At 40.2% G+C, this 25,550-nt stretch overlaps 1 protein-coding gene across 1 annotated transcript in view; it reads right to left on the bottom strand.

The window, feature by feature from the left end:
* Nucleotides 1-25,550, bottom strand: part of RNF213 (ring finger protein 213) — a gene marked incomplete in the record, with an annotated part of 2,890,576 nt that overhangs the window by 179,948 nt on the left and 2,685,078 nt on the right. Inside the window, 3 exon segments of the mRNA XM_044069632.1 lie at nt 501-702; nt 19,184-19,364; nt 25,005-25,088. Of these exon segments, the coding sequence (XP_043925567.1) occupies nt 501-702; nt 19,184-19,364; nt 25,005-25,088 (467 nt within the window).

Here is a 25,550-nt window from a genome sequence, read left to right on the forward strand (position 1 = left end):
TTGTTTTTCCTTAACAGGTGTTCTAGCAAAAGAGGACTGACTAGGTGGAGGGATTTCTGCCTGGTGTAATGGTCTCTTGTCCTGGTTATCCCAAGAAGAATCTCATCGAACTAGAGAAGGTGTTTCTCCCATGCCTATATAGAACAACAGCCTAAGACAATATGGCTGACTCCCAGTTCATGCTGGCTGAAAGGACTACAACAGAGGAACTCAGACAGGTAAGTGGTCTGAGGATCAACCAATGACTACTGCAGGTTCACTCAACTTTAGCTGAGGCGCTGACAGAGTCCGCTACACCAGCAAGGACTTCTTGGTAAGTGATGTTTTTTCCAAGTACTACTACTTGGTTTTAGTAATCCTGCAACATTAAAACAAGACTTTCTGAGGTTACACAGTCATTAGTAATATGGCCAGCCTGGTGTAACTACACCAAAATCAAGCAAAAGAAAAAAAACCCCAAGGAAACCGCATTCTGACTCTGTAACTGAGAAATAACATACCGTTAAAGTGATGAGTGGCTTTCCTTGCAGGAACCGGCTGCATATCTGCTGCTCAATCTTCTCCAGATTGAAGTCCTGTAAGGTCTCTCCTTTGCTTTCTAAGCTGTACTGACAGTTGGACAGGATCACAGGAACCATGTCTTGTTCAGCATCATACTTGATCACATGTAACTCTGCCAAATCTGATGGATTGATGGAGTATCTGCAAGTGGTTCAAAAATAGTTTTATATCTAGTATAACTGGGATCACATACTCAGAAACTGCAGCTGCCAGAGTACAAAACATTCTTCATCAAAGGGTCTCCTAGCTATTACCAAATGAAAAATTCACAGCAGAAAGGAGAGAAAGGTACACAAAGCTTATCCAATAAAAATGGCAAACAAGCAAAGTAAGTTGTCCAATAAGTCTATCACCTGTCCAGTTCCATGTTTCTCTCTTAAATGTGTCTTATTCTCTCATGTGGTAACAATGAAATGCCAGATAATGCTACAACATAGATTAGCACTTGGTCTTACTGCAGTAATGCAAAATGCATGTTTGCTTGTGAGAGCATGGACCAACAAGCATTTTGGGATTTGTTCTTAATACACATTTGTACCTTACCAACAAACATTTTCAGATTCGTTCTTAATAGACATTTGTACCTTACACATATGCTGCCCTGTTCTGAATGGTCTCCATCCTTTCATATATTTAACAAAATGAGGTTTACAAAACAAAGCCTGGTACCCAACTGAGGATGCCAACAACTGACTGTATCAAGTGGATATTGCCCCCTTTTCTGCTAGCAACTCCTCAGTCATCCTAACTGCTTTCTCACACAGTTTCCTCACTTTAAAGCTGCGTGTGGTCAAACTCATATCACCTTCTACTGCTGCCACTTTTCTTCTTCATTTGCAAATAGTTCTCAACTTTGTCTCCAAAACGTGCAACACTCTTGTTCTCACAATGGGGAAAAGAATAGGCAAAAAAGTTATAACTACTAGCAACATCACCTAAGAAGCTCAGAACATGGTTGAATCATTTCTCCACTCTTACAAAGTGCTTATGTGATAAATTAATGATTCAAAATTACATACCATGGAAATGATAAGAGAGGAGGAGGAGTAGTAGTAATGAGAAGAAATATCAAAAACAGCACTGATGTCCCTCCTTTTTCAAATCTCTCTTTTATTACACCTTTATTTTTTAAATCTCTCTTTTATTACACCTTTATATCATTTATATAACTACACACATACTCATACTCTGCGCCAACTAAGAGCCGGATCCAGCACTAGGCGACCTAAGTAGTTGCTTAGGGCCCAATGGTTTGTTAGGGCGCACGCTGGACAGGGGGCTTCCACATTTACTTTTGAATTAATTAAAAAAAATTAAACATTTCTTCCTTAGCATCTTGGTGGCAACTTCTCCTTTAAGTAGACACACATGCACTCTGCATCTGTGCATCTTTAATACAGCACAGATGTAATGTAAACACATTCTGCACTTGCAAGGGAGAAACATGCATGGAATTTAAACTTGTAATAGCCTTTCCATTCATTTATTAGTTGCCTTGCCAGTGTGTGGTCCATTTGTAAGTTGCTCGCTTGCTGTGTCTGTGTTTGTCTAATGTCCTAGTTAAGGATGGATGACTAGTCAATTAGCTTTCTCAGCCTCAAATCCTGTACTTTGGTTACAGGTGACAGCAGCCTGAATCCTCTACACCAACTACCAACCTGCTGAAGGAATTGTGAGTTTCAGTGCATTTTCAAGGAACTGTGAGTTTCAGTGCATTTTCACAGAATTTTGAGTTTTAAGGGAAGAGAAATTTACTCCTGCTCATGCTAACTCTATTTTTAACGTACAACTGTTTTGTTTAACAAATGGTGGCCGATGTCTGTGCTACAGAATTTGAAAGAAGTATTAGTAGTACAACAGGTAGCATACTTGCCTTTGGTGCAGAAGGCTGTAAGTTCTACTCCCACACAATGTGGATGGATTGTTGACACTGCACTTTAAGGGTGGGGATGCTGCACTCCTGAGTGTGCCTTCCTTTGGATGAGATGCCTAGTAACTACAAACTTGTCAATTTGCCAGGCCATTCCCTGTTGCAGCATTACCAGCTTATCAACTTTTTTTTTTTTTTTTTTTTTTAACATAGGCAATTAAATCTTCAGGGGCAGCAGCCACTTCATTTGCAGATGAAAAACTGAATTGATAAGTTGTTTGGCAGTAGCAATCTCTTCATTAGTTACAGATCTCTCTAATGTGGAACTATTCAGATAACTTTTACATCTGCAGAGATTGTGCATATTGACTGATATTGGTGGACTGTAATGACAAGTTTGAGTAGCCTTTTATGGTTGATATGTACTGAAATGGTTAGTTTTGTCATTATTGATTCATACATTTTGTTTCAAAAAATGAACTGAAAATACATTCTAACAAATGATGCTGTATTATACAAGGAATAGAATTTAATGCAATCTGGAAGGTGTATCTAAGAACACATGCATGCACATATGGTCCTAAAAATGTGTGCAAGGAGCCCCTGGTTTGAAAACTGTCCAAAGGCCAGGTGCATTTTCTTTGACTGCAATTTCAAAATGTGAGTTTCAAGAGTAGAGAAGTTTACTGTTCATGTTAAGTCTGTTTTCACTGTGAGACTGTATTGTTTGTGAAGCAAATGGCTATCGGTGTTTGTGCTACAAAATTTGAAATAAAAGTTTTAAATTAAATCCAAATGTCTATTAATCACTGTAGAAGTAAATAAAATAGTATGCACACTGACAGGTCTAAAGTGTTTACAGTAATACAGGAGAAATAGCCAAGTAATGGGACATTGGAATGGTTGCGGGGGGTCCATTACCGTGTCTAGGGCCCCATTTGACCATGATCCAGCTCGGCACCAACCCCTTTGTATACAGCAAACCAGGGTGATCTGCTAACCTCCATTAGTAAACAGTTTCCTTTCCTTATGTCCAAGACTGAAGGTAAGTTTGTTGTCCTTGTGGTATATTGGTTGTGTTATCTGCATGCTATCTGTGGCTCTTACCAAAAAAACTAATGTGTGCAGTATTTACTACAATAAATAATGGGGCAAATTCATTAAAGCCTACACAAAGTGTACATGATATGTATTCAATAAAATTCTTATCACATTTTTTGTGCTTTCTAATCACTCAAAGATTACACTAAGTTTCCATGTAGTCTACACTTGTGGCAAACTTTATGAATCCCTGTCAGTACTTAAAGCTTCAAGAATATCAGTAGGAAAACTAAAATTAGGAGGAAGAAGGTGCGAGTTATGTCTGTTTTGTCTGTTCACTCAGAACAATGTAGACTTAGTAGATTTTACTGAATCTGGCCCAATATTTCATTTGCAATGGAAAAATTTGGTATAAAAAGTTTGACAAAGACCTGGCTTTAGAAAGATGACCCACACCTGTGTCAGACTACCACTCTGTAAGCAGACGAAATAGCTTTATATGATACCTCTACATATGAATGTGCATTGGCTCTGCCTTTTAACCAAGGTTCACTGATTTCGTGCTTTTCTGTTACTTTTGTTGGGAGTCACTTGCTTCTTTTTCTTTGTATTACAGTGAAATAAAACATCCATTTGAAAGCTTTTACTAATTCACAGTCAGAGTTTCACTCATCTCTCTCTCTCTCTCTCTGCCGGTCTACTACCTAGCAGTTTTGCACGTGTCTCTGGCTGACTTCCAATCTTGTAATCAATGGTTTTGTGTTATGCAGCCAATCACTTTAGTTTGTACCAAGTTACCTATGGTATCAAATATGTGATAAAGATTACACTCCTTCCAACCATTTTAAAGTTTCTGTTTTCTAATCCTTCCTAACACAGCTGTGCAAAACCTCTTGGCTCTTTGTGCATGTCTGAGAATTCATACAGCTTATAAGGACTTTTTTCTTTTGCTGTAAAACACTAGAATTGAGACTATATATCACTTCCTGCTTTTTGTTCACATATATAAGCAGCTTTCTCTTTATTTTATCTGCTGTATTATGTTTATATCTGGAACAAGTCTTTCTTGGTGAGGATATTTATGGTAACACAGCTTTTCTGTTACACATGCCACATGATCCAAACAGGTACATGAATTTCTGTTATACAAATGCCATACAGTCTTATATTCATGTTTATAATGCTACACAATGTATTATGTTTACCAGTCACCCAAGCCTAAAACTTTTCCATACCAATCTAAGTTGTTTAATAAACTCTTCCTCTCCCAGAAGTTCATGCTTGGACAGAGACAGATCATCACTCCCTTGATATCCTTATGGCTACAAGAAATAAAAGATGAGCAAATCCTACATCCTAGCTTCACTATTCTCAGATCAGACAGAATTCACAGAAAGGCTGGAAGCATTGCTATAATTTAAAAAAATAATCCGCAACTCTTCTCTTTTCCCTCATACAATCCCAAAATTCAGTACTGCATAAATGTTTACATCGATACTCAAATTCAGTAACCACAGGACCTCACTTATTACAGTTGTACATATACCCCCTGTATATTACTAAATATATTCTATGCCTGATTTCCTCCAACATCTCACAAGAAACAATTATGCTAGGAGACTTTAACATCAACTGGTTGACTATAAACTCTGACAGCCCTGCTAACACCATACAATTGTATGGTTTCACCCAACTAATAAATACTCCAACCTAGATATAGCAAATCTTCAGCTGGGATGATCACATTTATGCCTAATAAAATCACATCTTATGGAACCCTGCCTAACACACTATCTCCAAACATTCATCATTAAACATAAACACCACATCCTCAAAATACACCACTACAATCAACGCAAACATTTCTCTAAATTCAGCACTGACAGTTTCATCTCCAAGCTAACCCACTGAAATAGGATTTTACTTAAAATACTACCTGTCCATGCTGTTATCTCTCAGTTCAACCAAACCTTCTTAAATATCATTCATGAATACAGCCCCCTTACAACCAAAAGTGTCAAATCTAACCTGCTCTGTGGTTATCTGTGCAGACAAAAACAATACACAAAGCAGTGGGATAAAAACGTGGAAAGTTTGTTTACATAACAGAACACATGAAAATGAAGGGCAGCACTTCACACCATAGTGAATCTGATCAAAAATCTTACTATTTTACACTCAAAAATAAATACCAAATTACTCACAGGTTTTTGTGGACATCAATAAACAGCTTCTTAAACCTTGGAAAAAAACATCCCCATCTACACCATCAACACTAAATCCAACTGAAAACATTGATTCCCAATTAAATTTCCATTTTATACAGACAGCAGCCTCATTAATAAAAAATGGCAAAGACATAGCTAAGCTCCCAACATTCATCTCAAATAAATTACAACAGTACCTTCTCCTTCAAACCCATCTCTGCCATTAAACGGTACATCCTAAAATTAAAACTTACTCCTTAGCCCCTGACCAAATACCTGCAGAGTATATCAAAAGTACAACAAATGCACTAGCTTATCCTATTTTTATTTTGATGAACTGCTCCATCACGTAAAACTATGTTCCAGCACTACAAAGAATTCCATCATATTATCTACATAAAGGTAGATCATCCACTAACCTCATAAATTACAATACTACAGGTGTAGTTCAATACTACATGTAGTGTAGTACCTGTCCTTTCTTAAATCTCAGAGAAATGTATTCATTATCAGTTTCTCAAATAAATCACAGTAAAGCCTTCTCTCCCCAACACAGCATGTTTTCAGCCTAATGACACTACTATTGTCCTGTTGAGCTTTTATAACACTGTTAAGCAAAACAGAAATTGAGGCAACTCAGTTGCCACACTTTTTTCTTGATCTATCATTTGGTACTCTCTGTTACCAAAAACTGCTGTTTAAACTACTCTTCTCTGGGCCTTGCTGATTCATCTCTACACTGGATCCAGTACTGCCGACTTCAAGATTTCTTTTGCTAAGGTTGAGAGGTATGAGGGACATTGCAGATAATTTAGAGGTCAAAACTACTGTTGACATGCTTCTCTTGTAACTTTTCAGATTTTTAAACGGCAGAGTACAAATCTTTACAGGGGGCAGTGCATGGATTGCCTTCTATAATGCTATATTTACTTCTGTTTTCCATATGGACTGACACTGGTGATGTAAATAAGTGAAAATATTACCGGCCTCCTTCCCCTGTGAAGTGTGGAAGCCCAGCAGGGTGCACAGTATGAACAAAGCCCAAATGCTTTCTAACACTTCAAATACAATCATCACTCAAATAACAGCATTTGTTAGTTTTCAAAGCCCAGTATTCTGCTCTTCTTTTAAAAAAAATGCTTCAGTTTCACTGAACACCAGAAAGACAACTTATTCCAGGCATAATTTCTCGTTAATACAAAACCTAGATATTGAACGGTCTATTAAGTGTAGATTAAAGAGTACTGCATTTTAAGAGAAAGCATGCAAGACAAGTTTTGTTTAGAGGTTTCTATCATTTCTGAAATGGTTGCTTGTTGGTGCCTCATTATTTTAATAGTTTTTACCAAATTTTGGGAAATCTATTTTTATATTGCTTACAGCTGTATAACCGGGGGAAGAAATCCTTAAAATTACTCCTGATTGCTCCCATCCATGCAGTGGCACAGCTGATAGCTTTCTTGCCTCTGAGCAAAAGGTTCACAAGTTCCATTTTTGGTTGGTAGTGCCTTTTGTGTAAAGTCGGCATGCCCTACCTTGTGTTCATGTGGATTTCTCCTAATGCTCTGGTTTCCTTCCACATTCCAAAGACATGCAGTATGTGGAGTTGATACTCCAAACTGGCCATAGGTGTGAGTGTGTGTGTGTGTGAGTGTGTGGTATGAAAAAAAAAAAGGCTGCAGGGCTAGCCACCCATTTGGGTGAACCTTGGCTTTAGATGATTGTCACTGTTGAGGTGGCACCCCAGCCCCACAGGCAAAAGGGGTTGTGGATGGATGTTCTTATCCAGTATAACATTGTGTGATCTTATGTAATTTCACTGACATTCTGTAAATAACTCACACTGATCAAACACAAATAGAAATAAAATAAAAATAAATGAATGTTAATTAAAATGGCAATAAACATAGTGACATTTAAATACATCAAAAGAACATCATTTGTTCATTAAGTACAAATTTAGTACAAATACATTAACTATCTGTTCACTATATGCCTACATGAAATAGCAACGAAAGTCAGAAAAAGGTCAGCACATTTAGTTGATGGCTACTTTGGAAATTTGTGAGTGTCGTGCTAATAATTGTGGGCAAAACTTTTTCACCTCTCAATAATTTTGACTTGTAGATCCGCGGTGGTGGTGCTGCAGTAGCATTGTCGCCTCACAGTAAGACGCTGTCCAGTTCGACTCTCAGCTAGAGCGTCTTCTGCGTGGAGACATGCGTGAATGGGCGTACCTTCATTGAAGGTTGTGTGTCAGGGCTGGCAACTCGGTATGTAAAAATCAACTGCCAATCATTAGCAGACTGGAGTTCCGCTGTGGCGACCCCTAACCGGGAAAAAGCCAAAAGACACAACAACAAAGTAATGCAAAACAAGATTAATGCTTACTTTGTTTCAGTTCTATTCTTTTTAAAAAAGAGTTGAGCACTGAAAGAGATGTGCTCAGTCACCATCTTTGGTGACAAGAGGCATCAATTATTAAATTATTCAAAAACTATTAATGCCTGATTTAAAATGCATTAAAAAGTAAATAAGAAAGATAATGTTTGAAATGCGGTGTACTTACTATATATATATATATATATATATATATATATATATATATATATGTATAATATATATATGTATATACACACAGATATGGTTTCACTTTACAATACCGAAATACTGAAATATCAAAATTCAGTATCTCGAGACTGTAAAGCTGAACACTGAAAAAACAGAAACCCCAAAATTGTGAAATTCAAAATCGCGAATGCCCACATACACACTCCACACACAAACAAGCACACACATACACACACACCCACACCTTCCTCCCTACATTACAAACCAACAAAACACACACAAACACAATAAAAAAAACCACATACATGGACCCTACAAGCCTCCCTGCACCCAACACATCCGCTACTTATATATACCAACTCCGAGGTTGCACTAAAAACACAAACATACAAAAACCACAACTACACATTCTACACTCCCATTGCACAAACACACATCACATACGTACAAATACCACCACTCTCAACATTTACACACTCATAATCTTACTACCTACCCTAACCCACACCTCAAAACTCCAAACACACTCACACACACTAAAATCCCTAGCCAAAACCTCTAGTAAAACATCACTTACCTGAATCTCCAGCTACATCCATATATCACACCGCACATCACGAACACAGGGAATCCCACGGTATGTATACGCCTCCACAACCGTGGATTCAATATTTCCGCATTTGGGATTCTGTACTTTCGCCCAAGTGCATTTTTGACACTTTGGTCTCGAGCTACTAAAATTCGACATATATATGTATATATGGGTCCATTTTTTAATCTTGAATTTCAGTATTTCGAGACTAAAATATCAAAACCTCAAAAAAAAAAAAAAAAAAAAAACGAAATCACATAATCATGAACACACTCAAAATCGAAATTTATAAAAACAAAGAAATATCCAACCCTCCCCCCAAAATAACACACAAAACAGTAAATAACTAAAACGGAAAATGCAACCATATGTTTCTGCAGGGGCAAACCCCCTTGCACTGTCCCACACCCCCACTACTTATATATACCAACTCCATTGTTGCACTAACTCGAAAAAAATTAAAAAAAAACCACAAACGCACTCTTACCCGCCCTACACTCCCATTGCAGTCATATTTACACTCACTAATAACACCCACACAAACTACACACGTACTAAAATCGGGTCTATATGACTAGAATGAAAGATCACAACAGCCAATGTATGTACATCGACACATTTACGTTGATGTACATACTGAGCGAAACACCTAAACGGCGAAAACCGGAACGCCGAATGTGTTTCATAGCCAGCAGCACGGTGGTGGAGATAAGGAAATATATCCTTTTCCCCACTGTAGTGAGGTCTCAGAGTTTTTATATTTAAATAGGGGGGTGTGGGGTGCAGGGGGGCTTGCCTCCCTGCAAAAGCTAATTAATTTAATATCTTAGTTTAAATTTTACCTACCTGTGTGGCCGCTTAGGTGTTTCGCTCAATGTGTACATCGACGTAAATGTGTCGATGTACATACACATTCGCTGTTGTGATCTTTTGGTCTATTCATATAGACCCACTAAAATCATCACATACAACACTCACACATATACAGTCTCAACTACGTACCCCAACCTACCCCTAAAACTCCCTACAAAAACTAAAAACAAACACATTTCTACCCAAAACCCTTAAAAACTAAACACTTACCTGAATCTTCATACATAACAAAACATCAGCCCCAAGCACAATATCCTTAAAGAGACAGTACACGATCACATACATACCACACTACAGCTATCGCACATTAGAGAAACTGAGATTCGACAAAGTGTAGTTTTGAAAAATTGCACTTTCAACATTCTGGTCTCGAAATACTGAAATTCGAAATTTCAGTATTTCAAAATATAAAAGTGGACCCATACACTCAAACACATTATATATATATATATATATATATATATATATATATATATATATATATATGGGTCCCCTTCAAAATATCTAAAACCCAAAACACTGAATTTTATAACATTTAACAGTACAAATCATATGAAAATAACATCCTCTCCACATATAATGACACGAAACTACCAAACACACTTTTTACTATATTTCTGCAGGGGGGCTTAATACAGTGGGGTTAGGAAATTAACTTTTTCCCACTGCAGTGCGATCTTGGAGTTGTTATATTTAATTGACGGGGAGGGGGGTGAAGGGGGGCTTGGCCCCCTGCAGAAATGCAGTCAAAAGTGTGTTTGGTAGTTTGGTGCTGTCATATGTGGAGGGGATGTTATTTTCTTGTGATTTGTAGTGTTAGATGTTATGAAATTCGATGTTATGGGTTTTAGATGTTCTGGTCTCAATGTTATGAAATTCGATGTTATGGGTTTTAGATGTTCTGGTCTCAATGTTATGAAATTAGATGTTATGGGTTTTAGATGTTTCAAAGTAGACCCACACACACAAATATATATATATATATATATATATATATATATATATATATATATATATATACATACATACATATATATATATATATATATATATATATATATATATATATCCCCCGTCAAAACTGGGAAGCCCGTGTTCAACAAAACTGTAGGGCTGACATCCGAGCTAAAAGTGACACTAAGTTTAATTAGACATCTGTTGACACAAAATGGGCACTGACCTTTTGTAGTTTTAAAATATCTCAGAGTGCCTTAGGACAAATGCCATGCTACCCATTAATGCAGCTGCTGATATTTAAATTTGATTGTGATGGCATTTAGCTAGCCCATAGTTATTACTGAATACATTTGGAGAAATTATCCATCTACATGCATGCATGCGCACCCACACAGCACGAGAGCTACATCTAAATAAATAATAAAAATGCATATACTATTGGTTAAGCAGGTATAAATTCTTGAGTAACAATAATAACATAATGGTGTCTACCACTTATTGTAGAACATCTTCATTCCTTGATGTTGGTTGAGTAGTAAATACATTATAATTGCATTTTTGGCACATTTCATTTGTGTTACTTATTGTTGTTACGTCCATACTGACATTTGAATTATGTACTACTATGAATGATGTTATTTTTAAGTGAGTAATTTATAACTGCACGTTTATTTCCAATATGCCTGTTTTGTATTAGTTTTGTGGCTTGCCCTGACTGAAGGGGATTTATTGACCCATTCACTTACCTGGTCAAGAAAACAAATCAGCAAGTTAAACAAATGAATAAATAAATAATTTCCCTACAACAAATTACAACAATTTCCACAAACATTTAGTACTGTCCTTGCTCAGATGCCTTGATCCTAAATCTGTGTACATGACATCTTCTTTCCGAATTCACATGAAAAACGTTTTGGGTAACAGCATGCAGGGTCTGTGGAATAAGGGATCACTGTCAAGAACAGTCATATAACATTAATGGTTTAGTGTTTACGTTTGTGTGTCCTACTGCAAAGTGGCTTCCTCTCGAATCCTGGTTCGGCAGCAGTCGTTCACCAAACAGTGCCACTATTCAGTGGAGTCTCACTTCCACTTCACTCTAAACTCTCACTACTGTGCCTAAAGAAGTTTCATTTCAAAAATTCCACCCTTCTAAATCATAAAAAGCCAAAAAATAAACAATCCAAAAGCTGTTACACTTGTTAAAGAAAAACAAATATTTACAATCTGAAATCAAAATATTACAAGAACAAAATTAGACTTGCAAATCTGAGAATAAGAGGGGAAGTGGCATATGCACACACCCCTCATTATGAGTTATAGAACGACTTTGTTGGCAGCACTTTTCTGATGCAGCTAGATGGATACTCTTGAACCATGCATTCTGCTTGATATTCATCAATGGACAATGCTACAGGAGAGTGTGTGCAGAAAGGACTCCAATGCATATACTTCACTGTACTCTCAAAATTCAAGATAATATTATGTGTTGCAGAACACAGAGGAACTGATATCACTGGAAAATGAAGACTTCATGTCAAGCTACAGAACAAAGAACAAGGTAAGCCAAACAAACTTCTACTGATCCAATGATGGATGCATGTACCTGGGCACCAATGTCAGGACCTATACACTCAAGAGTGTTATCTGCAACATTAGTGAATGCAAGGTCCATAGTCACTGCAGCAGCAATGCTTCCCCACTACAAAAACTGACATAGGACTCTTCAACCTTACTTCATTTGCAGCAAGAAAAGGGAGTTATGTACTCACCATAACGTTCTGAGTAGTTATCATTCTTCTACACATATGGGTATTCGGATATGATTCGGATCAGAGCCGGCAAAACTTTTACAAGCATCAGCTCCGAGCTCCAAGCTCCTCCCCTACCTATAATACATCACTTCCTCCTGACTAACCCCAGATCGAGTTTGCTGTCACTAACTAGCAACGTAACCCACAATCCAAACAGTATAAGACCTGAATAGTGAGGGGGATGAGGGAGGGAAGGAGCAGAAGAAAGTCTAACTACTCAGATGGAACGTTATGGTGAGTACATAACTTCTTTATCTGAAGTAGTTAACTTCATTCTTTCTGCACATATGGGACAGAGTCCTCAGCTACTAGTATTCCTGGGAGGCCCTTATGGAAAGATATTTCTGAGTACCACAGAGCCAAAGGATGCTCTCCCTCTAGAAATCAAATCTAATTTATAATGAGAGATAAATGTATATGAATTGGCCCACGTGGCTGCCGCACAGATATCATCTAAAGGTACTTTTGACCAGAAAGCTGCAAAGTGGCCACTGATCTAGTGGAATGAGCCTTCAGTAAGCCAGGAGGAGCTAAGTCTTTGTCCTTGTATACTTGTGCAATACAAAGAGTGATCCACCTTGCTAAGGACACTTTCAAAACTGCTTTGCCCAAACATGGTTTTGAAAACGAGACAAACAGTTGATCCGACTTTCGGTAGAGTTTAGTCCTATGAAAGTAAAAATGAAGCTGTCTATGGACGTCCAATAAATGGAGTCTATATTCGCCTTTATTTTGGAAATTTGGGAAGAAGACTAGCAAATTTATAGATTGGTTAATATTGGCTGCTGAGGACACCTTGGGAAGGAAGGAGGGGTTTGTATGCAGCGAAACCCTGTCCTTGTGAAAAATCAAATAGAGGGGCACGGAAGATAAGGCCTGTAACTCTGAAACCCTATTAGGTGAGGTGATGGCAACCAAGAATGCCATCTTCCAAGACAAGAATTTCATAGGGACTGAACCAGCAGGTTCGAAAGATGGAGAGGTCAATGCTTGAAGGACTAAAGTCAGATCCCAGGGAGGAACAATCTCTTTAACTGGAGGTCACAAGAGAAAGGTGCCTTCAGGAACATTTTACACAATTTGGCAGAGGCCAGAGCAACCTTATTTTCGCCTACATGGAAATTGCAGATGGTAGCCAGTTGAACCTTGATGGTGGAAGAACTTGCACCTGATTGAAAGAGACCAGCCAAAAAATCTAAAACGACTGGAATGGGGGCTGTAAAAGGGTTCTGTTTGCATTGAGAGGCCCAAACGGAAAAACGTCTCCACTTGCTACTGTAGAGTTTCCTAGTGGAGGCTTTGAGAGATGCTACCAGAATGTTCCTAACAGGGGATGAAAGTCCGGGAGTCCTGATGATCATGTGAACTGGAGCAGCCACGCCTTCAGCTTGAGACTGTCCAGGTTGGGCAGGGGCAAGCCTGACGGATGAGCAAGTAGATCCGGGCATGGATCTAGAGTCCATGGAGGAGCCAAAAGGTGAGACCATAGGAAGGGAAACCACAATTGGCAAGGCCAGAAGGGAGCTATGAGAATGACTTTGCACTGCAACTGGCAAGCTTACTGAAGGAACTTCAGTATCAGAGGTAACAGGGGATAAGCATAAAGTAACCCGGGAGGCCAAGCATGGACTAGAGCGTCCCTTGGGACATCCCCTGGAGGGGGGATCAGAGCGAAGAAGTTGCTGCACTTCGTGTTGGAAGGAGACGCGAAGAGGTCGCAGCAAGGTTGACCCCATACGAGGAAGATTCTCTTCGCCACCGATGGATTTAGAGACCACTCGTAAGGCAGAACGATTGCCTGGCTTAGACTGTCCGCTAAAATGTTGGAGCGTCCCGGGATATGCGTTGCTATCAGAAACCGGCTGGTGGATATGGCCCACTCCCAAACTCTCATGGCTTTGCGACAAAGAGGGTAGGATCAAGTCCCTCCCTGCTTGTTGATATACCAGACTACTGACATGTTGTCTGATTGAATGGCCACTGTCCCTGGTGGTAGGACAGGATGGAAGGCTTTCAATGCTAAAAGCACTGCCCTCATCTCCAGGACATTGATGTGTAGCTTGGTTTCTAGTAGGGACCACGTGCCTTGGACTGTTCTTCCCAGGAAGTGCCCCCCCCCACCTGAGCTGGGAGACTTCCATGGTCACCGTGGCATGGAACGGTGGGGCTAGAAAGCTGCGCCCCGCAGGTATGTCTGATGACTGAAGCCACCACTGGAGTGACATTCTGCATGTCCAGTTGATTCGGAAAGTCATCGGGAGGTCTAGCAAGGACCATTGAACTTCTAGATTCCACTGAAGGGTTCTCGCATGAAAACGTGCAAGAGGGAGAATGGAAATGGAGGCTGCCATCAAACCCAAAGCCCTGAGAACAACGCCTGTTGTGACTACAGAGTGCTCTGAGATAGCTGACACGTGGAGTCTGAGATTTTCTATCCTTTCCAAGGTGAGAAAGATCTTTGACAGAATAGTATCCAACCGTGCCCCAAGGAAGTCTATGACCTGAACCGGAGCCTGGTGGGACTTGTTGAGGTTGATCGTGATGCCTAAACATGTGAGCCAGACCGAGAAAGTAGCATAGGGCCTGGCACAAGAGACATTTGGTGGATGCAGCGAAGAGTCAGTCGTCTAGGTAGGGGAATACCTGAATGCCCTGAAGTCCCAGGTGAGCCGCTATGACTGCCATTACCTTGATGAACACCCTGGGGGCTGTGGTGAGACCAAAGTGTAGGGCTCTGAATTGAAATTGACCGGCCCCTAGGCGGAAGTGCAGAAACCTCCTGGAGCTTCTGTGGACCTTGATATGATAGTAAGCATCCTGGAGGCCTAACGAGCACATCCAGTCGTATTCTCTTAGAAACGGTAGACTGGACTGTAGAGTGACCATCTGGAATTTTTGTTTCTCTACCGAAAGGTTGAGGATAGACAGGTCCAGTACGGGCATGAGGTCCCCCGTCTTCTTTTGCACTAAAAAGAACCTGGAGTAGATGCCTGATCCGGACTGGTCGGGGGAGGACCAGTTCAATGGCTTGTTTTTGTAACAGTTTCGAAACCTGTAAAGCTGCGGCCTCCCTGTGATCGGGTGGAACATCTGGGAGGCGTGCTGGAGTGATGGGAGATGATATGAAAGGGACAGAATAGCCTCTGGATATGATGTTTAACACCCAGCGGTCTGTAGTAATTGACTCCCATGCCGCTGGATGTAAGGAGAATCTTCCCCCGACTGCCTCCAGAGTAGAGCAGTCGGGCAAACCCTCAGGGTTGCTGTGCGGGCGTGTCGGAAAAGGGTTCCCTAGACCCAAACTTTCTGGGACCCCCCCTCTGCCTCTGGGATGGTGCTGGTCTTGTCCCCCTCTGCCTCGGGTGGACAAATAGTCCCAAGTGTCCCAGAAAGACTGTGATTTCCGGAACCACATCTTCTTTTGCCCCTTTTGGTTCCTGGAATAGGATCTCTGGGGGTTACAGAAGCGGTTTCTGATGGCAGACAAAGTCTTTCCATCCTTCTCACTCTGGGTGAGCGTGTCGCATACTGTCTTCACAAAGAGGGATGATCCATCGAAAGGAGCGTTAATAAAAGACGCCTTAAAGGGGTCCGCAAATTGACACAGTCTGATCCAGGCATGTCTCCTCAAGGCAATGCCTGTATCAGCAGCTCTAGCGGTTCCCTCCGTAGCATGGGAGAGGAGACGCATAGATGTATTTGCTACTGATTTCAGTGTAGTCATCTTCGTAGAAAGGACTGCTTGTCCTGCTTGACAGAGACTCCAGGGGTGACTCAGTTAGTTCCGTTATAAGATCACGCTGCAGTCGGGTAACATGTGCCAATTAATTCAGCGCATAGATAGAAAAAGAGTACATACGCTTCCTGAAATGATCCATCGACCTGGACTCCTTGTCTGGTGGATGGACTGAGGAACTCTCCTGTGTCAGTTCCTTCTTTCTGGCAGCTGCAACCACCAAAGCGTCCACAGGGGCTCCTTTGGACCATGGCTGTCTATCTGACGGCGGGGAAAGAATTTTGTCCAGTCTTTTGGGTATAGGCTCCACAGTGTCAGGATCCTTCCATGCCCTAGTGGTGATGAGGTCCACCAAAGGGTTGGCTGGTGGGGAAACCCAGGAAGTAGATGGGCCCGCGCCAAAGGCCTCCAGAAACACGGACTCATCCGCAGAGGGATTGGGGGCTGACCAACCTCCTCTTTGGTGGAGGATCTCCATAATGTCTCCGAAGGAGACGTCCTCAGTAGGTGATCTGGGGGAACCCTCTCCTTCATCTAAGTCTGAATCAGTGGTAATGTGCTCAGGGGAGTCCAAGTGTCTCCTTTTACACTTGTGTTTACGAGGTTCCTCTGCAGTGGGACTTTCTGAAGAGGACTCGTAAGCCTCATAAGCCTCCGGGGGTTCCCTGAGGGGAACAACCTGGGGTTGCTTTGGCACGGGCTGTCCCTGAGACAGGTTGAGGGGAGCAGAATCCGAAAACAGGGAGGTCTGTGAAGGATCCGAGTATGTGAGCTGTGGTCTCAACCCCTGGGAGAGAAGCCTTTCCACTGCCCCGAATGCCAATGGAGAGCCCATCTCCATAACCCGTAAGGATAAGGCCCTCCCCGGGTCCGAAGCAGGGATCGGAGCCGAAGGCAGGGTAGTCTGGGCACCAAGGATGGGATCCGAAAGAGAATGACCTCGATCCTCGGGTCCGACTACCTGACCATGGCCCCGAGAGTCTCCTGGATCCAAAATCAGATCCGAGGAACTCAAGGTGACGGCCAGCGTCGAGGAAACGAGAACTTTCGGCACCGAACCAACAGCTCCAAACGGCCTCGGATCAGAGAAGCCCGAAGCGTCGGGTCAGGACGGGGAAGGATAGACTGGATGAAATAGAGTTGTAGAAAGACCCTCTCTGATGGGAGAGGGACCTGGTAAGACCCCCATCTGAATCTGATTCTGGATGAGCCTCCTCATCAGCCTGTCCACATCAAAGTCGGAGACACTCCGAGTCGACCTTGAAGAAGAAGCGACTGAAGCGGGTTCATGGCTGGATCTGAGGGGAGTGCCTTGGCTCCGAGGGCTCCATCGGCTCCGGCGAGAAACAGGGAGAGCGGAGCTGAGGAGAACGGGACTAGGGGACTTTAGAAGAGGGGCTGGAGAAAGACTCCTTGTCGGGGGATCTTTTTCTGGGCCTGTCCCTCTCTTTGTGGTGCTTCTCCCTCTCTCTCTTGTCCCTACCTTTCTGGGACGAATCTGAGGCCGCAGGATGAGCGGGAGGTTGAGTCCCTCCCTGCAAGAAGTCACTGGCTGGAGCGGAGACCGAGGTAGACTCTAGGGCAGAAGCTGGCAGCAGATCCTTGGCCATGAGCTTAGCCCGACGGTCTTTCAAGGCCCTGGGGTTAAAACCCGCACAAATGTCGCAGGAGGCTGACAAATGGGAGAGCCCTAAACAAAGAACACACAGAGTGTGGCCATCGGCTGGTGAGAGCTTGTGACCACACACTGTGCATTTTTTAAAAAGAACTTTAGGCTGTTCAGCCTTAAGGGCGGAACAGTAACTAAACCCTAAGGCACACACACACACACACACACACACACGCACACAAAACAAGGGATGGGGGCCTAGGCGGGAACTAAAACTACCAACAAGCTACACAGAAAAAAACTTTTTTTTTTTTTGTTTGTTTTTTTTTTTTTTTTAACACGACGACCACGCGTGGAAGGGGGAGGAAAAGGGGAACAGGTACACACACACACCAACTGTACTGAAAAGAGAAAAACAAGAGAAACCTTACCACCTTCGCTGAGAGCTTAGAGACCACAATGCTAACTCTTAGAGCGGCAAACGAGATCTGGGGTTAGTCAGGAGGAAGTGATGTATTATAGGTAGGGGAGGAGCTTGGAGCTCGGAGCTGATGCTTGTAAAAGTTTTGCTGGCTCGGATCCGAATCTGATCTGAATACCCACATGTGCAGAAAGAATGAAGTTAACTACTTCAGATTAACAGTTTACATCCAGATTAGGCTTAATGGCACAATCAGAATATTAACTGCAATGGTAGGAACCAGGGTATAATTAAGGATATGGTCACTGGACAGTAAGTGAGGAAGGAAGGATCAAGCATACCAAGAATAGTTTTTTCTTCCATGGGAACTGGAGGGGACTTTGCAGACCCACACTGACCATTCACTAGTTAGGTTCAGGTAAAAGACACCACAGTTTACTGGCATAAGAATGCTAATGGCAAATGTCCAAAAATAGTAACTGGCAACATAATCCTAATGTGGTACGGTGAGTCACTGTATTCTGTGCACTTACAGTTAAATGAGAGGAAAATTCCAACTGGATGACAGGAAATGACTTGCTCAACCATCACTACCAGACACCTCAGTGCTACACAGGAAATAATATCCACTCAGCTATGATTGCTCACCCAACATTACTGGGGGGAAAAAAGACATCTAAGCAAAGGACAAAGAGGGGATACTAGATTAATAGTGAATTATGACACAGTGGTGGAGTGTAATAGCAACAAGAATAAGTTACTATTGATGTAAAGAAAAATACATTTTTGAAAGAAAACTGCATAATGTAACGGGGGAAATATAGTGGCATTTTTAAGGAAAATGAAGAGCCACCAACTGCATTAATATACACTTTGCTCTGCAAATAAATAAGCAAATAAGATAATTAAAAAAAAAACAGCAGTAACTCACTTAATAAAGGTGGTTGTATATTTTTCAACTGCATAGACCATATCATTGTGCAAAGAGATGAGGTAGCTGATAAGTGCTGTGGAACATAGACCAAGACCATGTCGTCTTGGGAGAAGAATTGAAAAATCACTGTTAAAACCCAGGTCTTCTGCACAATAGTCTTGAGGAATTTTGATTTCACCTGTAACAAAAAGAGATGCCAGCATGTATTTCAAATGTAAGTTTATAATTATATTGATAATAAAAAACTAATATCTGCATGCTGCAACATTCATTCTGGTAGAGACTCATTTCCTATTATGTTAGATTTCAGTTCATTGTAGAGAACATTTCACTCACCTGTGAATGTAAAAATACTGAATGTTAGAATACCATAAAACATATATACTAAATATTTCTAATCTAAAAATAGTCTTGCTGAAAATAAATCCTATGAAGAGGAGTGTACAAATTTTTGTTTGTAAAGAGCAACACTTTAGGTCTCGCACTGGAAGGGTACTAAAAACCAAAAGCCAAATGCTTAATAAATCAGGCTGATGTTGCACCCCAGCATGCTAAATTGTGCACTTAGGACAAATATGGTCCCAATACAGAAAACATTAAACAGCTAATCTGATTCTTTGCTGTGCAGTGCTGTAGAGTAATTGTCACAGTGGAATAACACACAACAGTAACTGTTCAAGATCATATTCTGCAGCAGGTTACATTGTTCAGGCAACACTAACGAGATCTCCATCACCCTGACCAAGGCTGCAAAACAGAAGCAAAGAGTCACAAACAGATGTAACAAAAGTCTAGGAAACACAACACTGCTAAGTATGAAGGGGTAAGGACATGGGGGGTGGGTGGGGAGCTGTTACCTAACAGTATGATCATGTTTTAAACACAAAGTCAATCAAAGTGACAGCACAAAATAGTCTCATAAAACAAACAAAACATTACCAATTAACAGTGAAGCAGAATTCCCATCATTAATCCCCTTTCCCTACATTTTTCTAAATAGGTCAGGGTGTCTTGTTGATCGTTACCTTCCCTCTTGATTCAGTGCCACTCTCCTACCTTCTTCAAGAGTCATGCCTGACTGTTGCAAGTCTTCTCTCATGCAATCCATCTGTTGGCTCGACATCCTCATTTCCTCATCTTCTGTCTTCCACTCGACTTAAAGCAAGGTAGTTTTCTAACTCTACTCAAATGTAATTAGGATTAATGGGCGAGAAACCTCAAATTTACCCCTAGTTTAGCACTTGTGTCCCCCATAGACAGGAGCAACAAATACATGTCCCAAAATGTCATTGTTCTGCCTGACAATGGGTTATTTGTATGCAAAATATAAATTCTAAAACCTAATATGGGAATGTAAGACTAGGCTTCTTAATATCCTCAGAGTTCAGTAGTAGAGCAAGTACCTGAGAACCATCTTCCTTGTCCCTCCTTAACCTCCTTCACCAAAATGTCTTCTGCTTTCCTGCATGTGTGCTAAAAAAACTGCAATCTCTTCTCTTTGACCTTCTCTGCATTTGCAGCATGTTGGCTTCTGCTATGATGTCATAATTTCTTTATCTGTGCCACAGTGTATATCTCACCACCTGCCTCAGGACCTTCATTTCCACCACCTCTACTTTTCTCAGATGCCCTGCCATCACTGCCCAGGCTTTTGTGGCATACAGAAGTACTGGTCATACCACTGATGTGTACACCTTACTTTTCAGCTTCTTTTGCCTTTCTTTTGTCCACATTACTCCTGACACTCTATAATGGTTGGCTGCAGGACTTCAGATTCTAGCTTTCAAGTGCTCATTCAGACATCCCTTATCATCAACCACCATTCCCAGATACCGGACAGAAAAATTAAGTAATTGTTTTTTCCAGGATTTCATACACCTCACTCATGGTGAGGCCATTCAGTATTACTTTACCAACACTACCTGTAACACACAGATAATTATGTCTATTAATGTTTAATAATATATTTTCAATGCTACTACTCCTTTCTGGTTTAACAGTAACATGCTGGCACCAGCCACACTAATATGAATACTAAGGATACAATTACTATACTGTCCTTTTAATGACCCTAACTGGAGTGGAGTGGACTGTCTGGGCAAGTAATGCTCCCTTTTACCAGTTTACGTCTGATATGGTATCCATCTTAGCAATGTTTTTTTTTTTTCACTCTACCTGGACCGAGTGCAGGACCCTGTGGTAGTATGGAACACCTATTGTCTCAAGACACTATCACTAGAGTGGTGTGACCTCTGTTCTCTTACTTAGGTTTCATTTTCCCACCCATCTGTTGTGGAGATTTGGGCCATGCATGGCTCATCTGGTTATAACAAAAACATCTAAATCCAATACCTTGCAGGTACTGGAGTCAGTAATGCCCCTTTTGCCTGTATAACTTCCTAGAATGATTTAGACTGCTCCTTAAACTCTCTTTCAAGCCTATGTGTAATACTTTGTCAACCTCTGTGCTCTGCCGGCTAGCTAAATGCCATTCTCTCTGTCCATTTCATCATCAGTGTTGCGCTAACTATCTGTCAACCAGATTCTTATACCCTCAGGGAAAGTACTGAGTGCTCTTGCTCCATTATCATAAGGCCTCCTTACATTTTGCTAGTCGTAATTTGGTATCCACTCACGTACCTATTAAAACAACTGCTTAGTTACACAATGAAGTAATCGTTGTTGTCTTCAGTCTTTGTCCTCCAAACATTTTCCTATAAATGTCAGAGTAATTTAGCCTAAAGCATTCACACAACTTCAGAAAAAATTTAGTGTTTCTTAACTTGGTTCTACATGCATTGCAATATCCTTGATGAGGGGAGATAAACACCTCATTCATTGCCTCTTGTGCATTAAAATCACACCCTCCTACTAAGGAAACTATTTAGTACTGACCTTGGCATCAGTGGCTGGTTTTTATTCTACTACAAGTGTATCTGGTGGAGGTTGAGCATCTCCTTTTTGTGCCAGCTCTGCTTTTCTCTTTATTCTCATCCTTTTCCATCTCTCAAACCATGGCCAGTTCATGTTAATACTTACTTTCTTCCTTTTCCACTTTGGCCTGTCTCAGCTCTCACTTGTTTTACACCAGAAGTTGTTTCACTCCATCAGCTGTTTCAATCTCTAGTGTATCATTTTAGATAGTTTCATTTTCCATAGTTCGATCTACATTTCAGATCTGCATTCTCTGAGCCTAGAGCTGCTATCAGATTGTTGCCGAATTCACTGAAGTTATTTTCAACCTCATTTAAGTTGGCTGTCATTTCATCCTTGCGCAGACCAACATATACAGTTTCTTTGGGCTTGCACTCAAGTCATTTGTGAAAAATAACATCTTTCCATATGCTACAGAGCTAATTTCTGCCCGTTTCCTAACTTGCTCTGCATAAAGTAACTGTTACATCTTAAGATCTGTATATTTATTTGCGTCTCCAAGGATATGTGCACCTTTTGAGGACAGAACTGTTTTGCAGGATGTACAACATTCTGCAGGCAATACAATTCCAATTTAAAAATCCTTGGACCCGTCACAAATTAAGGGTCTTATGAACAGTATAACTGACAACAAAATGCATCAGCCTTCAGAGTGTATGGCAAGTGAACATTGCTACCTTGGGTCATGACTAATGCCGGCCATCCTAAATAATGTTCACAAAGTACCAGTAGCAAGCAAAGCCAAAACATTAGCTTTCCAGGATACCATACACCTGACCTGCAGTCCAATCTCTTTCCAGTGCTAACTTTCTGAACAATGACTGTATTTTGGCAAAAACTACTGCAATCCACACATGCAATGATTAAGAGAGGGCTCTAATAATAAATTTTTAGTTCCACTACCAATTCCTGCTTTTACACTAACACAAGGCCACCAGCCAGACTAATTTGATACATCCATAATACAATTACGCAACACTCATAAAATAAGCCCACTATACTGTTAGTTTGCAGTAATTCTGCATGAACATGTGCTCTTCAAAAGATTTATGCCATACTGATAATTCTCTAGTTTTGTGTAACTACCCTTAAACAAATGAATAAACAACCAAACACAAATGTTTGAAACTAAAGAGCAATACTCCTCACTTAAAGAAAGCAAGATATAGAATACATTTTTAAAATTAAATACATGTGTATTTATTCTTGCATACGGAAAATAAATAAAAGTTCTGAACAAAGAAATGGCATTAGAAAAACACCATCAACTAACTCTTTCTACTACTACTACCACCACTAACAAAAGATAACTGTATCGCCTGCTGAGTTCTAAATCAATTTAGCAGTTGCAAAAGACTCACAGATAAAACTTATACATATGGGCTCACTGGACCCATAACAACAGGCTGTCTTGTGTTATCATCTGCACTCCATGAGAATAGTTCTTCTCTTGCCTTAATACCTAGTGTCTACTGAAAACGGCAAGCAAAAAAGACTAAAACTCTACTGCTGCACTAAACATTTAAAGAAGCGTCACTTGCAAAAAACTCTAAAGGGATGTCCTAGAATGAGGCAAAGCAGGTGATTTTCCAGTTTCTGTTTTTAGATAAAGGAGTTCAAGCTCTTTACTTCATTTCAGTTTAACATTTGGAATATCGAAGTAACATTTCCAAAGTAAAGTTATTAAAGAAGCCAGAAAGTTCCAGTCCAATTAAGACAATACAGGTTTTGACAAAACATACATTAATGAATTCTAAGCGCTGCTAATGTGTGTGTGTATATATATATATATATATATATATATATATATATATATATATATATATATCAGAAATTGTCACTTTCCAAAGTTCTGCTGCACACTTCCTTAAAAACAAATTGGAGGTTTTGTATATCTTAATCTTTCATCTCTCGGTTTCATCTTTACTGAAAAAAAAAGCAATTACATGTTTTGCATAGCTGCTCACACAAGGCAGTGACAGAGGCATATGAATAACTCTTGAAAAAACAAATGAAATGTTTCAGCATACAGCCTCAAAATACACAATGACAAAAAGTGTCTTCAGTAATGCAATAAAGCCAAAAAAAGACCGAATTAGGTAAAAGCAAGTGTTTCACTACTGTTATACCTCATAAGCACAACACAAGTGGAAGCAGATCTATGCCCTCAAATACCTGGGTTGCCAAGTTTCTCTTCTTATTCATCTCCAAGAATGTTGGTTCCAAGTAAGGATGGAAATAAGAAAGCAAACTTCCCTGAACATAAATCAAGGGTACCCAGACAGGAAGATCATAGCAAAACACAATGTACAAGACATTTACAAAACCTCTCTAATTAAAGACATCTGAGACACTGCATTTTGGAGTTTCTATTTTTCAGGTCATGTTTCAGGATGTCTTGCAAAAAAAAAGGTGGATTATAAATCTCTTTGTTTTTGTCAGAGCTATTTGACTAGATCTTTAATGCATCCACATAGGGACGTTTACTTTCTTGGTTTTAAGCCCCAAAGCATGTCTTGAATGATAAAACAATTAATGTGGTTTACCACTTGGCAAATGTTCTGCACACCGACAACCACTTCTTCCAAACAAAAAGCTTTTGCCAAATGGTTATAAAAATTTACCATCCTGCTGTGTACAGCTGTGCAAATTTTTTCAAGCATTCAGTATGTAGAATAATTCTTCAAATAAAATGCCACAAACCACAGTGGGTATGGCAATAAGAAAAAAAGAAACAAACAATTTTTCGAAAAGGATAAATCATCTTAAAAAAATAAATAAAATAAACACAGCTGCTTAAACCTGGAATTGTGTATAATGGCTTAGATGTGGGTAAAAGTGCAAAAAAGTTCTCAGTGCTGCCCTTCACTTATGTGATCCTTACCATTTGTAGCTAGTGATGTTCTTAGATGGTTCCAGCACCTCAGAAACAGTTGGATTCTGTTTTGGAATGTTTGTTTCACAGAGTCTAAGATAAAAAAAAAAAAAATTTGGATAATGTTACAGTTGCACCATAGAAATTCCAAACATTCTTTATCTCCACCAACTTCTACAAGGAGATGAAATTAAAATTATCATACATCAATACTTCTCTTGCTCTATTATTTACATATTTACTTTACTGCATTTGCTCACTGGGGTAATATGACTTGGCTGTGATAACTCCTGTTCAGTGGAGTTTTTGGGGAAAAAGCTCCAACAACACTCCAGTAACTAACCACCATTTGCTTATTCTGGTTTTTGGCACACCATTCATTTAACTTGCTGGTAATTACCTAATTACTTTACTACTGTTTACATATTACAGTTTTACTACTTAGTCTCTGTTCAAACAATGTAATTACATGCTACCTGTACATTATTGAAGCAGCACACTGGGCTGGAAGGGAGTTTCATTAAAATTTCCCTGTTTGTTGGGAGTATTAAATGG

Source organism: Protopterus annectens, chromosome 4.part0 (assembly GCF_019279795.1).
Source record: "Protopterus annectens isolate FY-2018-M chromosome 4.part0, PAN1.0, whole genome shotgun sequence".
Lineage (NCBI taxonomy): Eukaryota > Metazoa > Chordata > Ceratodontiformes > Protopteridae > Protopterus > Protopterus annectens.